Genomic DNA, 14604 nt, shown 5'->3' with positions numbered 1-14604 from the left:
ACTCTGTCTTAATACAAGCACAATGGTAACTTGTTTTGAGACTATCACAGGCAATTCGGGCTCAGGGAAGTTAAAGTGTGCTTAGTTATTGCTGGCTGTCAAATTTCACATTAAAGCTTTTTCAACCAAACACTAGATAATCATTTAATGAAAGCCAAATAAAATCCCTTCAAAATACACAATAAAGGATAATAGGCAAACGTGAATTGCTTGCGTGTGGGTTATTGTTAGTTAATGTTTTTTTGGGTGTGTTTTTCTTTTTCCATTTGATTTTTTTTTAAGTTCACTAGATGAGAATGAAAAGCTTCCCAGCTGCAGATCCAGGACTTTCACCCTCCTTTTTGACCTTTTCTCAGACATGCTCCAGTATAATCTGTAATCTACTTGAGTCGGAAGAGGAAACAGCAGCGCCCTAGTGAGAAACAGTGCCTTCTGACCCACATACTGAACTTGGCGGAAGCAAGACTGGCTCACAGAAGTAGTCTGAGAGAGTGGAACAGACAATTCAATAAAAATCATGAAAACACCAAAAACACAGCACACAACTTGCTCCCTGCTGCCAAGTACAATGTTTAAAGAGGGGGAGATTGAAGATACAGGAAGTTTAGTCCCATTACTACTTGCTATCATCCCTTTATTTTTCAGTATTTGAGAAGTTGGAAGGACTGGGGGTAGCAACCACATGTTGAAGTGTGCAATATTTCAACAGAGAAGCTTCACTTTGTATTGTTTTTAAAGCACCTTATCCAAATAAACAACAGGTACCACCTGGCACTGAAGATGTTTCCAGGAAAAGTTGAGTGGCCATATTGCAGAGGATAGGAGGAGGCTCAGAAAGATCACTTATGAGAGACATTTAGAAAATAAATCCACAATCTGATCCTGAAATGAAGCTTAATGTTTTTAAGGTTTTGCGCGCGCGCAAACACACACACACACACACACACACACACCACACACAGAAAAGGCTGTCAGAAATTTCACAAACCTTATTATGTAAAAATTCTGATTGCTGTAACAAAGGCATTTACTGTCTATTGCAGATAAGGACAGAGTGGGATGTAATTCACAGAGCTCCAAAATTCTAGGAGATAGATTGACTGAGGCCAAGCTGAGGAACTCAAGATACAGGAAGTAATAACAACCAGCAAAGAGGCCAGGAAAAAAGGTGAGAAAGACCAGTTGGCAAAGTTTCCAAAGTAAAGGAAAATAGACAAGGGAAAGTAAAAGGAAAAACTGAGAACGCTGAAAGTTACCATGAGGAGCCTTAATGAAATATGAAAGATTTATCTGAAGAGTTTCAGGACGGAATATGTGTGAGGACAGGCACTGAAGTCTACTAGTTAGAAGAGAAGGCTGACTTTCCTCTCTAAGTACTTATGTGGCCTGTCTCTGAATAGGATGCTTAATCTCACTATACTTTAGTTCCCCCATCTCTAAATAGGGTTAACAAGATCTCTATCCTATAGAGGGGAGTTTCAAGTCTAGTAAATTGTTTTTATAGTACTCAAGGATCCTGGGACGAAAGGCTGTACATCTGGGTGCTATATATGTATGCGTGCATTTGTGTGTGCTCAGTAGTTTATTATTCATTTCAAAGATGCAAATTTCTGTTTGTCAAATGTGGATTTTTTTGAAAAATTAGCATTAAAACAAGAAGGGAAAAAAATCCAAGATGCCGGTCAGTTAAAAATTACAGGAACAGAAAGGCACCCTTTCCCATGTATGACCAAGGATTCTTGGTCTAAAGGTCCATAGGCCCCCCAGGTGTCCATTGAAAGATTTCAGGGGATACATAAACTTGAATGGAAAAAATATTAATCTTCTTTCAATATAACTGGCTTCCTTTGAAATCCTACATATTTATTTTATTCATTTAAAAACATCATTCTGGGAAGGGGACAGTAGGACTTACCAGAATGCTGCTAAAGGCAAAGACACACAAAAAAGAAAAGAAGCACTTGCCTCTGAGTCTTTCTACCACTGTATCTACAAGCACCCACAAAATTTTTAGTTTCTCTAAATAAAGTACAAATACAACATCCAGAAAGAGAAGAACCAAAGGTTTTCAATCCATACTTAAAAAGTTCCCAAAATCCAAACCCTTTATCTAGAATGAAACATTAGACATTAAAACAAGGGAAACTCTCCACCCACACTATAAATGACTGCTCTTCACTGATCTCTATCCTTGAACCCCCACTACACTGCTGACAAAAACAAAAAAAGTACCAGGTAAGATGAAGTTAAGAAGAACAAAGAAAAGTAGTTAATACCTCACTAAAGCAAAGAAAAATCAAAAGAAGAAACGTGACTTTGATTCATCCAAGAGAGTTAAGGAGGAACCCTTGGCTATATCAATTTTGATTATCTAAGTTTATAGCAATATAAGGCAATGTGTACATGTTGGAGGGTGTTACATGCCCCAAATAGCATGGAAATCATACAACTGTTCTATTCTAACGTAGGACACTCAAAGTACATTTCCAAAGACTTGGAAAGTTCAGAATGTTCTCAGTTTACCAATTTCATATTTTTACTCCATTTTAAACACTGCATACCCCCAAAAATGATGACACAAAAAGAAAGGGGTAAATCTCAGAACAACAATAATAATATCTTTGAAGTGACTTGTACCTCAAACCTATAACTATAAACTGAAATGGCAAAGTATTATTTCTTCTTCCCACCCCCAGAATTCCTGCTTCTACCCAGAACTGTTAAGGATATTTTCTGGCTCTGTGTCAGCACCATGACTCAGGTCATGAGAAGTGTCAAAGATGCATTTCCTTCAGATGGGAAAGAGCCACTGATTTTAACAGCCCCACAAAACGCTAGGGGAAAGGGGTGGGGGTAGGGGTGAGAGGAGAGAGCAAAAACAAGCATTCTGCAGAACAAGCAAGATAAAATCTTTTAGTTGCCCTTTGTTTTATTTCCAGGTTAACATTTCAGTATCTTTACTCAAAATATTCTTGTATTTTTTTCACCCATGGAAAAATAGCCCCACAGGAAATATACTCAATTTGAGTGGAGTCTTCTAATATTAGAAACAAGAAAGCAAAAGCTCACCAGTTCATTATAGAATCAATCATAGAAAATCAACATATAGTGAGAATGAATAAAGAGTCAAAGCACAGCACTCAGCTGAACAAGTTACTCTCATAAAAACAGAAAGCTGCCTGCTCCTGTTATGGCAACACGTTCATAAGTGCTGGAAATGGATGAGATAAAGAATGCCAGAAGAAAGAATATTAGGACACCTAAATAAGGAGCTCCTGCACAATCTAAACCCAAGAAAAAATACTCTGCTCCCCTGCTTCTCCTTCTTCAGCTACTATATAACACACTTTTGTCAACTTAGTCACAGGCAGAAACCAAAGCTCGTTCATCAGGATCAAACAGACACCTACACCCATTCACCCACTCCAAAATTATAGCTGTCACATTACATTACTGTGCCCTAATTAAGGAAGTAATCACATTTTAAAGACACAGACCCTATTCCCCAAATTCTGTAGCCTAGTCAGTAACAATGGACTCTTTTAATTCTACCATTTTACTTTTTTAAAGGCTCCTTGGCATTATTCTCACACCTCATCATGCAGTGTTAACATTCTTGCAATGAACCTTAAATCCCTTTCCTCTTCTCATCTCTACTCCAGTTCAATGTGCCACTTCCCCCATCACTTCAAACACTTCCTCCTACTACTGAAATTTTTAAATTCAACTCAATAAACATTAAGCACCTACTATGTACAAGGCACTGTACAAGGGGGTAGAGACATATGAAAAAGATAAAAAATTATACATTTTTGGCCTTTAAGAAGCTTTATTTCTTTATTTCATTTTAATTTAGTAAGGAAATGAAGCATCCAACAATAAAAATAAGTGATGTTTACATGTAGCATTTTAAGTTTTAGGGAAAAAAATGATGAAATGCATAGAAGAGGTCAAAGACATAACTTGAGTTTCAATATTTGCTCATTTGAAGGAAAGAGGATTTTTTTCTAGTGCATTATTGAACATTTATCCATATCTCAGCTTCTCTGGTAAGCTCTAAAAATGCTTTGGCCAATGCAGTCCCTTTTAGACCCCTGAAGCCTCAGCCTGCCTGTCTTGCTAATAACCTGTTTGTTCCATAGCTCCAAATTCATTCTGTGTAGCCATTCCTTTATCATTTCACCTAGTTGAGTCAGGTCTATTGCAGGCCTTCTGTTTGAATATGGCTGAAACCCACATGGCTTTGTCCTGATGTGCTCCCGATCAGCTCAAACACTTCATTCTATTCAGCTCTGGTCTCTTGGAATTAGCTTCCCTCTACAATACAGTTTCACCCTTGGACACAATTAATATGTTGGAGGGGGCACCCTTTACACAGAGACTGAAAAACTCCAACTCCACACTTGAAGATCTGTTAGAAAATTTACTTAAATTAGGCCAGTCAGTTGATAAGCATTTATTAAGTGCCTATTACGTACCCAATACTGTGCTACATGAAAAAGATACAAAAAGAGGCAAAAGAAAGTCCCTGCCTTCAAGGAGCTCGAAATCTAACAGACAAACAAATAAGTACAAAAAAACTATATACAAGTTATATATGTCTACAGAGAGTCAAATCTTTGTCTAAAATGAATTTTTCTACATTGGGGCTCTGAACTATTTTATTGTACCACTAACTTTTCATCTGATATAAACCCCATAAAAATTCAGAGGAGAAACAAATGGACTTGAGGACCATTATATTATCCCAAGACTAAAAAATAAGCTAACTTTTGTAACAGGGTAGGGGGCTCAATCTCAGAAAGAAACTGGGTAGAGAAGCAGGTAGCAATCATACATACTGTGCCTGTAGGGTAGAAAACAGAATAGGTCTGGAAAGGATACAGCAAGCAAAAAGGAAGAGACAGGATAAATAGTCACCTGTGTTACATACACATTAAACACTGAAAAAAGGTTCATGAAACTCACCCATTTACTATTCTGGCATTTAGAACTTCCACTGAATCTTGCATAGACTTCTCTATTTGGAAATCTGGCCTCCAAAAATCCATAATTGCCATCTCACTGCAATGTCTTCACTATACTCCTTCAATTGATTTTTCTGTTCCACATTAGGTTGTCATTCCCATTTCTAGCTGATAACTAGAAGCTATATAAAGAACCTTCTTAAAGCCAAACAGCAATTCAAATCCATTAAGTCCAACAGCTTTACCAACTATATCATGTCATCCTAGTGTTCATTCTGACACTAGATCAAAAGAACACAAACACAGGAGAAACAAGAGAATAGGGGGTTGAACAAACTCCAATTAAAATCTAACAAACACTAACAAAAAAACTAGAAAGAGATGACTAAATATTATTCCAACTCTCTGATTTCCTTTAGGCCTAGTCTTATTTCTCCTTGGTAACTAATCACATTACCAGGTTGGAAATAACTTCCCTGATTCTAACCTCTTCAGTCAATGATGAGTTTTCACCCTTTCCACTTTGCACATAACTCTTCTTAATATATTTATCATGCATTATTGTGTATCATAGAGTTACATGTGTAGGTGTCACATCATCCAATCAGACCACAAGTTTCAAGAGCAAAGGGTCCAAGTCTCATTCAAACTTTTTAGCTCCCCAACAAGTATGTAGTTCAGGGCTTTCATGCTATAATTACTTAATCAGTATCAGCTGAACTGAATTAATATGCATATAGCCATAGAAAACCTTAAAGTGCTGGTTAGTAGTTACTGTGAATATTCTCAGGACCTAACAATATGCCCAGCACATGGTAGGCACTTAATAAATAAGTGTTGACTTTATACACACACACACACACACAAAATGTACATTCACTTTCCTGTTTAAACTAGTTTTTGGTCCCAGATAAAATGTAACCATTAGCTTCAAGATACACACACACACACACACACACACACACACACACACACACACACACACTGTACATTCACTTTCCTGTTTAAACTAGTTTTTGGTCCCAGATAAAATGTAACCATTAGCCTCAAGATATACACACACATACACACACACACACGTATAAACCAACAAGCTAAGAAGCCTTCCAGAAAATAACTACACCACTTGCCATTCAAGTGACCAACCAGAAAGTTACCTATAACTGAATCATTTAGCACAATCTTAACTGCATTCAATTCGGGAACCCAGATGAGAAGTCACTGACTCATGATGAGTTTGTTTTTTTTCCCCCATGCTGAGTTTTAAGGGTACAACTTGAGAATCGGAGATTTCAAGAAATAAATTTCTGGTGCAAAAACTCAAATCTGAAAGCTCTGTTCACAGAGTTTCCCATGGAAGGGATCGGACATGCAAAGGCAGCTTTCTAAAGTGCTCCTACTAAGTAATTTATTCTTGCATAATGAGCAAAACATTCCCTAGTAATGCTTCTTTTATACACAAAATCTCAAGGCTAATTGCATTAAAGTGTTGGGTGTGTCTTTTTCTCCAAAATATAAATCTGTCCAGTGACATAACAGAACACAGGTCAAGAAATCCTGACTGAAGGGAACCTGAAAAGCTAGATGATCTGAGTGTGCCCTAGAATTAGCCATTGCCACACTGAGGACAAGAATAGTGAAGACACAAGAAAGCTGAGAAAATACCGCCCTCTAGAGGAGGCTCACATTAATAATAAAATACAAACAAGAAAAAAAGAAGGAAAAAGCTTCAAGAGCTGGATAAGAAAGCATTTTCGATGCTGAAATCTCAGAGGATATAAAGACATAAAAGAAGAGGGAACTATCTGATGGGCACTTAAAAGCCATAACAAAGAGCAGATGCAGGTCAGTGTTAATTGATAACTGCATCCTCTAGAATTAAAAACAAATATTGGTGAATGTACAAAAAATAATAATTCTGCGGCATGTCCCCTGAACAACACTAAAATGAAAAAAAGGCCCAAATATTCTGTTTCTGATTCATTTTTATAGTCTGTCTTTTGCAGTAAAACTTAGAAAAGAATTTTTCTGTTGCTCTTAAAGATGTCCTGCACCTAATTTTCTTTGAAACTATTTTTGTTCCTATTTCTCTAAATGGGTGGTTTCATAAATAAGTGTTACTTAAAGGAAACCCATCTGTTATTCAGAAAGTTGTGATGATGTAACTCCTTTCAACCCAACTTTCCCATAAGAACTCATCTGGTAAGGAGGAGTGAAGCACTGGGAAACTGGAAAGTGACGTGAAAATATGTAAAGCTTGCATGATCTGGGTGGTTTTTAGTAAACTTGGGACTGTCATAATGTTATAAGAACATAGGAAAGAAAAAGTATCTGTATAAAGATAAAACCACTAGAAAAACTGGAAGAGTCTTCCAAAAGAAAAGGGGGTGTATGCATGTGACTAAAATATATCTAGAACTTTAGGTTCATCTTTGAACTAATAAAACCCAGAAACTGAGAGAGCCTGAAAGGATAGAATTTTCTCCATTTTAAATTTATATGTTATATGTCATCTGAGGTTAAACAAATTAAAGCAGAGCTAACTCAGAATATGATTATTTGGTAAAAAAAAATATTAACAAAACTTCAATCCATGATTAAAATTGATGTGGAAGGAAGAATTTGAGAAGCATCAGATTATTACTGACTGTTCTAAGTAGAGACTATGTCAGGTTGAAATGTGTGATTGCTTTTTATTTATATTTGTTATGTGGTCTATCTCATAACTATGGAAGAACAGTATCTGTGACCATGTAATGCAATATATAGGCTAAACACAGGTCCTGAGGGGTGAAAGTAACCCAACACATATACTAGAAGAAAAAATGATGTTCCAAACATGGAGGGCTCAAAGTCTAAAGTACTTTTGTAACAGATGAGACCATTTCTGCAAAGCCTTGGTCTCAGAATCTTCGGGTCTCATTGCTACATTAAGTGAGACATAAAATCTAAATGTCTTCAGAGAGATTCTGAAGCATAGCTCCTCCCTGGGGGTCAATGACATTGCTCCCCAGGTAAGACAAGAAATATAATACTTCTCTCACAATTTGTTGTAAAATCCCCCTCCCCCCCAACAAAACTTGATGAGATTGGGAGTGGTGGGAGGAAGAAGCAAGAGAAGGGAGGCAGGGGCTTCAGGATGAATTTTTATTAAACCTGAAATAGAAACCAATCTAATCCAGTCCAATCTAACAAGCATTTCCTAAATACCGACTAGGCACTGTGGATACAAAACCCCCAATGGAAAGAGTTCTTGCATACATGGAGCTAGTAATCTATTGTGAGGGGAATACAACATGTAAGCAGAGAGAGAGAGAGAGAGAGAGAGAGGGAGGGAGGGAGGGAGAGAGAGAAAGAGAGAAAGAGAGAGAGAGAGAGAGAGAGAGGGAGGGAGAGAGAGAGAGAGAGAGAGAAACATGATTATTTTAGGAGGGAGATTACACTAAAAACTAGGGGGATCCAGAGCCTAATTTGGAAAAGAAATAGGACAGCTGCAAGGAAGGCTTTAGTACAGGGTAAAGTTGAACCAATTTAATAACTAAAATTGTTTTTGAATAAACAGAAATGCAGGAAATATAAAATAGATAAACGTAACCTTCATTTTATTGTGGTGAGTATTAACACACGTATAAGAAACACAATATTTCCAAGTAAACCGAATTTTCCAAATTAATTCTGAGGGGAAAAAATAAAGAATATTAAGTTGCCTCATTTCACCAGAAAGATACCTGGGCAGTCCTAAATCATCATGAAGATATTCACAGAGAAAATAATCAGAATTCAATCTGTACTGATTTTGGAGGGTGTAAAGGATAGCGATTTCCTTTACCTCACTTCACTAAAAGGAGCACAGACAAACAACAGGGAGGCCAAAGAGTGATTCATTTTCAAAATGAATCCCACCCTGATCAAAGGTTTACATTGTGTGAGTAAACAAGCTGATGCCATGGAAGTATCAACTGTAAATACATTGTTTCTAGAATGAACTTACGGGCACGCCAATTTTGTTTTGACATGACACTAAAGAAAAATGACCAGCACTGTAATGTTTGTGCCTTAAAAAAGAACAGAAAGGAAGAAACACGAGGGGTAATGGAGCTGACTTTTGAAGTAATGAAGAAGTTTGAGCAAACGTGAACAGACAAAGCTTCCCTGGATTCTTTTTGATTTTAAAAAGGGCCCTCTTCCAAATTACAGTGTTTGGACTGCTATGCTGGAACATGACAATATTGTATGCCTTCTCCACGCAGTGAAATGACAAGGCAGCCCCCAAAACAGTATCTCTGAAAGTCAGAATCTTGTACAGAAATCCCTTCAGTTGTCTTTCCCTGTTCCTACCTGTCTACTGACTTTCCTATTCATGCTGGCTGGGATTCCTTTGGAAGGTGAATGAAAGACTGACATCCCAGCTGCACCAGATACCCATTGATTACAGAATTCAGGAACTCAGTGACTCAGACTTTGAGAGCTGAAACACAGAAAAAGTGAGGGAAGAGAGGCACAAAACTAGAAAGGATGAGGGCTAGGATTCAAATCTTGACTGTAATCTCCATTGGTGCACTATGTTGGCAAAGTAATCCCAAGCCCCATTTTCTGAGCAAGGCTTCCACTTACAGAAAACAAACTGGAACAGGAATGAAAAAGAAAATCTACTTATGTATTAGTACTGACCAAAGGGGCTGTTGTGGCCTTCTACAGAATCCTTCACAAGCATATAAGAAGCAAATCCTTCTCAGGGCTATAACTTCCGTGGTTTTCCCTGTTGATCTAGGTACCTCACATGCATACTAAATCTCCGTGATTAAAAGTCTCAGTAAAATTTTGGTTGAACAAAATTATTCTACACTTAAAAAGGAAAAAAAAAATTGCAGCAAGAGTCGTCAAGCATCTCAGTAAACACCACAAAGCCATATGAAAAAATATTTTAAACTGCTGTTTCAAAAATAAAGTCATTTGCAAGCAGAAGGAAAACACAAATGGATCCTATGGCTCCTCTTATTCCCATTGGATTTTGTTCAAATAAAAACTTTTTAAAGGTTGCTTAACAGTTCAGGCTCTGTAGCTCTGATCCAGAGCCCACATATTACCAAAATTTGATAAAGAAAAGAAAGGAAATAAGTATTTATTAAGCACCTATTCGGTGCCAGGGCACTATGCTAAGCACACCTTCCTCTAATCCCAAGCCTCTCACCCATCTTCTACTGGGCATATCCCCTAAGGGAAGGCTGCTAGAGGCCAGAGGAGCAATTCCAATCATCAGCACAAGGCAACTTCCACCTCCTGGGCCAGCCTGCTTGGAGAACCTCAGGTCAAAAAGGAACAGCTTTCCCACTGACCTCAGGACTTTTTTCTCTTGCTGTACCTGTTCCTTGAGGGAAGAGGAAAGTTGGCAATGAAGTGGAACTTATGGTTTGTCCTTTACTCTTGAAGAGGACCATGACATCAGGAAGATGATTTCATGACTTGCAAGTGAATTGGATTTAAGTGAGGGAGGGCTGTGCAAAGTCACCAGCCTCACTTTTTCCTCCAGAGCTATCCAGGTGCAGTGGCTGGATACAAATCAGGACAACTGGAGATGGCCCAGCTGAAGAGGACTTCTATCATCTTTTGCTGCACTCTCTTGCTCCTAATCTCCAGCCTTTGGAAGGAAGAGGATCAGTGAATTGGGGCCTCCTATCTAACTACATGACTTCCATTTCACACCGTGCTTATTTCCCACCCAAACTCTAGCCATCTCTGGGAAAAGGAATGGAGTCCTCTACTCAATTGGTCATACCCTATAGTTCTCAATGGTACTGAACCCCTGTAGGTCATCATATCAACTTCATTCCCTATCACCCAACACCCAATTCTTTATTTCCATCTCCCTGAAACCTCCAACCCCAAAGTTATAACTAAATGCCACTAACTTCTTCCACTACGCCCTCTTACCCGTTCCATAGGCAACAAATTTTTCTTTGTCCTAAATCTTTTCAGCTCCAGCTATCATTCAAACCTGGCTGCATGCTGATGACACGGCCTCACTAGACACTTTTTCCTGGACTAGCTAGCTACACTTTCACTCATTTTCCTCAGCTCATTCACTGGTCAAGGCAGGGGAACTGGAATGTTCTTCCTTAGTGACACTTCTATTGCCTACCTCTGTCACTTGGTAACCTCCTCTCCTTTGAAGTTCAAGCTCTCTTTCTTCTCTACTGCCCAATCAAAATCCTTATAGCTGTTGTCTACAAAATCCCAGGGCCCTCCTCTTCCTTCCTCAATGAGTCTGGCTGGAGGCTCACAATTTTTCTCTTCTTCCCAATTCCTGCCCTCCTACTAAGGGACTTCAAGATACATACTGACTCTCCTTCAAGCACCCTAATGACTAGGTTTTTCAACCTACTCACTTTCCATGAGTTACTCCTTCATCCTACCTCAAAGGCACACAAAGATGGGCCTTTGATCTTGATATCACCTACAAATTACCATCTCCAAGTTCAAGAATTCTGAAATCTCTTTATCTGACCATGATCTATTGGTTTTCCACCTCTCCCTCCAACTCTCCTTATCAAACCTTGTTTTTCAACCAAATAATGACTTTCAATGCGTCAAATTCCTCAGTTGTCTCACCACATCATCACCACTCTTTCCTCAACTTGGTCCCTTAGTGAACCATTTCAACTCTACACTGCACTCTTCTCTTGAGTCCCTAACCTTTCTTCTGAACTTTAATTTTGTATTTCCACCTGTCCTTTGGACATCTCAAACTAGATTTCAGTAGACAGTTCAAATTCAACACATCCAAATCAAAACTCATTCTCTTTTCCCCAAATCCTCTTCCTCTTCTAATTTCCCTATTACTTTTGAGGTCAACACAATCCTCCCAGTCTACCACGCTCAAAATTTATGTGTCATCTTCAACTCTTCAGTCTCCATATCCAATCTGTTGCCAACGTCTATTGACTTCACCTTTGTAACGTCTCTCAAATACACTCCCTTCTCTTCTCTGACACTGTCAATAATCTAGTGCAGGCTTTCATCACTTCACTTCTGGACTACTGCTATAGCCTGCTGGTGAGTCTACCTGCCTCAAATCTCTCCCCACTCTAATCCATCCTCCATTCAGCCACTAAAGTGATTTTCCTAAAACACAGGTCAGATCATGTCACATACACACACACATACATACATACACACACACATATATACACACACACACACACACTTAATAAATCTCAGTGGCTTCCTATTGCCTCTAGGAACAACTATAAAATGTTCTGTTTGGCATCCAAAACCCTTCATAACCTAACCCTCTCCTACCTTTCCAGTCCTCTTATACCTCCTCATTTCCACCACCTAATTCACATACCTGAGCAATCCTTTTAGATCAGAACAGAAGCTTCATTGGTTCTCCCATAGTAGATACAGCCTCTCTAAAGAACTATTCACTCTTGGAGTGTACCAAGTACTAGTGCTTCCATGGCAATACATATGATTCTGAGACAGATGGTCCAAAAGCAATAATGAAGAATTTTTGTTCACGCTAATATGGCCTCTAGAGCTATTCCCCATTTTTCAAAGCCTGAACTGGATAGTGGAAAGGTGACTCTATACTGTTCCTAGTTAAGTCGTCATCCAATGTTCGTAAGTCCCTAAGTTTGAAGTACTTACCATTTGTATTTTCCAAGACCACCCCACAAAATAAAATAAAATAAAATCTGAGTGGGAAAATGCCTGACTCTGATAGGTTAACATTATATTTTAAAAGCGGTATTGTACAGTAGAAAGAGTTCAGATGGAGAAGCTAGGTGAAGCAATGACTAGAGCACTGGCCCTGGAGTCAGGAGGACCTGAGTTCAAAACCAGCCTCAGACACTAATACTTACTAGCTGTGTGACCTTAGGCAAGTCACTTAACCCCAACTGCCTTGCCTTCCCCCCTCCAAAAAAAAAAAGAGCTCAGGATTCGCATTTAAAGGACTTGCCATTGACTCCCTGAGTAATCTTGGACAAGTCATTTAACTTTAACAAGATCTGTAAATTACCTTCCTGTTATAACTATTTGGTCCCATTGTGTTTATTTGGTTTTAGTTCATTTTAGAAGGGGGAAAATCCAAGAAGCAATAATGAAGAATTTTTGTTTATGCAAATATGGCCTCTAGAGGTATTCCCCATTTTTCAAAGTCTGAACCAGACAGTGGAAAGGTGACTCTATCGCTCCTAGTTAAGTTGCCATCCAATGTCCATAAATCTTAAATGACTTGTCCAGGATTACTCAGGGAGTCAATGGCAAAAGTCCTCTAAATGTAAATCCTGAGCTCTTTCTATTGTACAATAGTGCTTTTTAAATGATACACATCAAAACTGCATTTTTTCAACATAAATTTATATGGTCCAAGAAGAGCTCAAACTGAAGGCATAAAAGTAGATTAGCCAGTATTTACCAAACACATACTTGGTGCAGAGCTTAACACTATTGTGGAAAGGAAGAAAAGGTGAGAAAAATAAGTTACAAAAAAATATGAGAGGCAAGGAGCTCTCAAACTCCCACAACCACCCACAAGAATGCTGCTACCTGTCTCCTCACATTCCTACTCCTGTAAAATAAAACAAAGCTACATAAGACCATTCTAGAAAATTTTTCAACATACTTTATTTTACACCTATCCTTAACCAAGAGTCAAAGTCTCTTTCCTAACTATAATACTATATGTCAAAATACATATAGGCCACTAAAATTGCTTTTGTTTTCATATATTTTTTGAAAAGTATGTTTTTTGGCTTCACAAAAGATGAAATAAAGTACTCTAGTTTTACAGTGCACTATACAGTAGTTTGTACATATTTTTAATGAGTGCTAATGCTATTCAAGTGACATCAACCTCACATGTGATAAATATCTCTTCCTCACCAACAATGAATATTTGTAGACCAGATGTGCTACCACAACAGTGGTCCTCAACGAAGAGCAACAAGACAAGGAGATGGTAAAAACTGCAGAGAAATTTAGTTACAATCTCTGAAGCTATGAGACTCAATTTTGAATTTCCTAAAATCTTCTCATCTAAAATAATGACTCCTAAAATTTTCCTGTTTTAACAACATATTTAAGAGCTTAAAAAATGTGCAGAAGATCTTGTCACTTAAAGGTTAATTGATTAAAAGGTTAAATTATATTTTTTTGCTTCATCTCACAAATATGCAGTATTTGAATTTAAAACACAGAAGAATTAGCTTGGTTTTTTACCATGGTAAGGTCAAAATTGGTGGCAGGAAGAGGGAACATAAGGATAAGGGGAAATATGTTTACCATGAAGAGGCGAGCCAGATGGGCTGCTTGACAGGCCTGGAACAGGGCTACAGCGACCTCCTTGCTTAGATGTGAGTTCCTGCTCAATCTCTTCCAGGCCAGCACTCTTCTGGAAGCGGCTCATGCGGTTCACAACCCGGGGTGACATGTGTGTACGCACACAGGGCTGGCCACCATAAGGGTTGATGGGAAAAACATGAGAGGTCCCACGAAGTGTGCTGACAACAACCCAGCGACAGTCATGGCTGAAACAGATGTCCTGCACCTAGGAAAAGACAAGAGAAGAGGAAGACGCGGATAATATCATTGCATAGGTTGCCTCAGATGAAACACAAATCTCTTAGGAAAA

The 14604-nt window shown here is 38.4% G+C and overlaps 1 protein-coding gene across 9 annotated transcripts in view; it reads right to left on the bottom strand.

The window, feature by feature from the left end:
- The window catches only part of BCAS3 (BCAS3 microtubule associated cell migration factor), a 772682-nt gene that overhangs the window by 456492 nt on the left and 301586 nt on the right, over positions 1 to 14604 (bottom strand). For all 9 annotated transcript variants that reach the window (XM_036754180.1, XM_036754172.1, XM_036754177.1 and 6 more), the window contains exon 15: positions 14256 to 14520. In XM_036754180.1, the coding sequence (XP_036610075.1) occupies positions 14256 to 14520 (265 nt within the window). The remainder of the gene's footprint in view (positions 1 to 14255; positions 14521 to 14604) is intronic.

This window comes from Trichosurus vulpecula, chromosome 4 (genome assembly GCF_011100635.1).
Source record: "Trichosurus vulpecula isolate mTriVul1 chromosome 4, mTriVul1.pri, whole genome shotgun sequence".
NCBI lineage: Eukaryota > Metazoa > Chordata > Mammalia > Diprotodontia > Phalangeridae > Trichosurus > Trichosurus vulpecula.
This window is presented reverse-complemented; position numbering and strand designations above follow the sequence as displayed.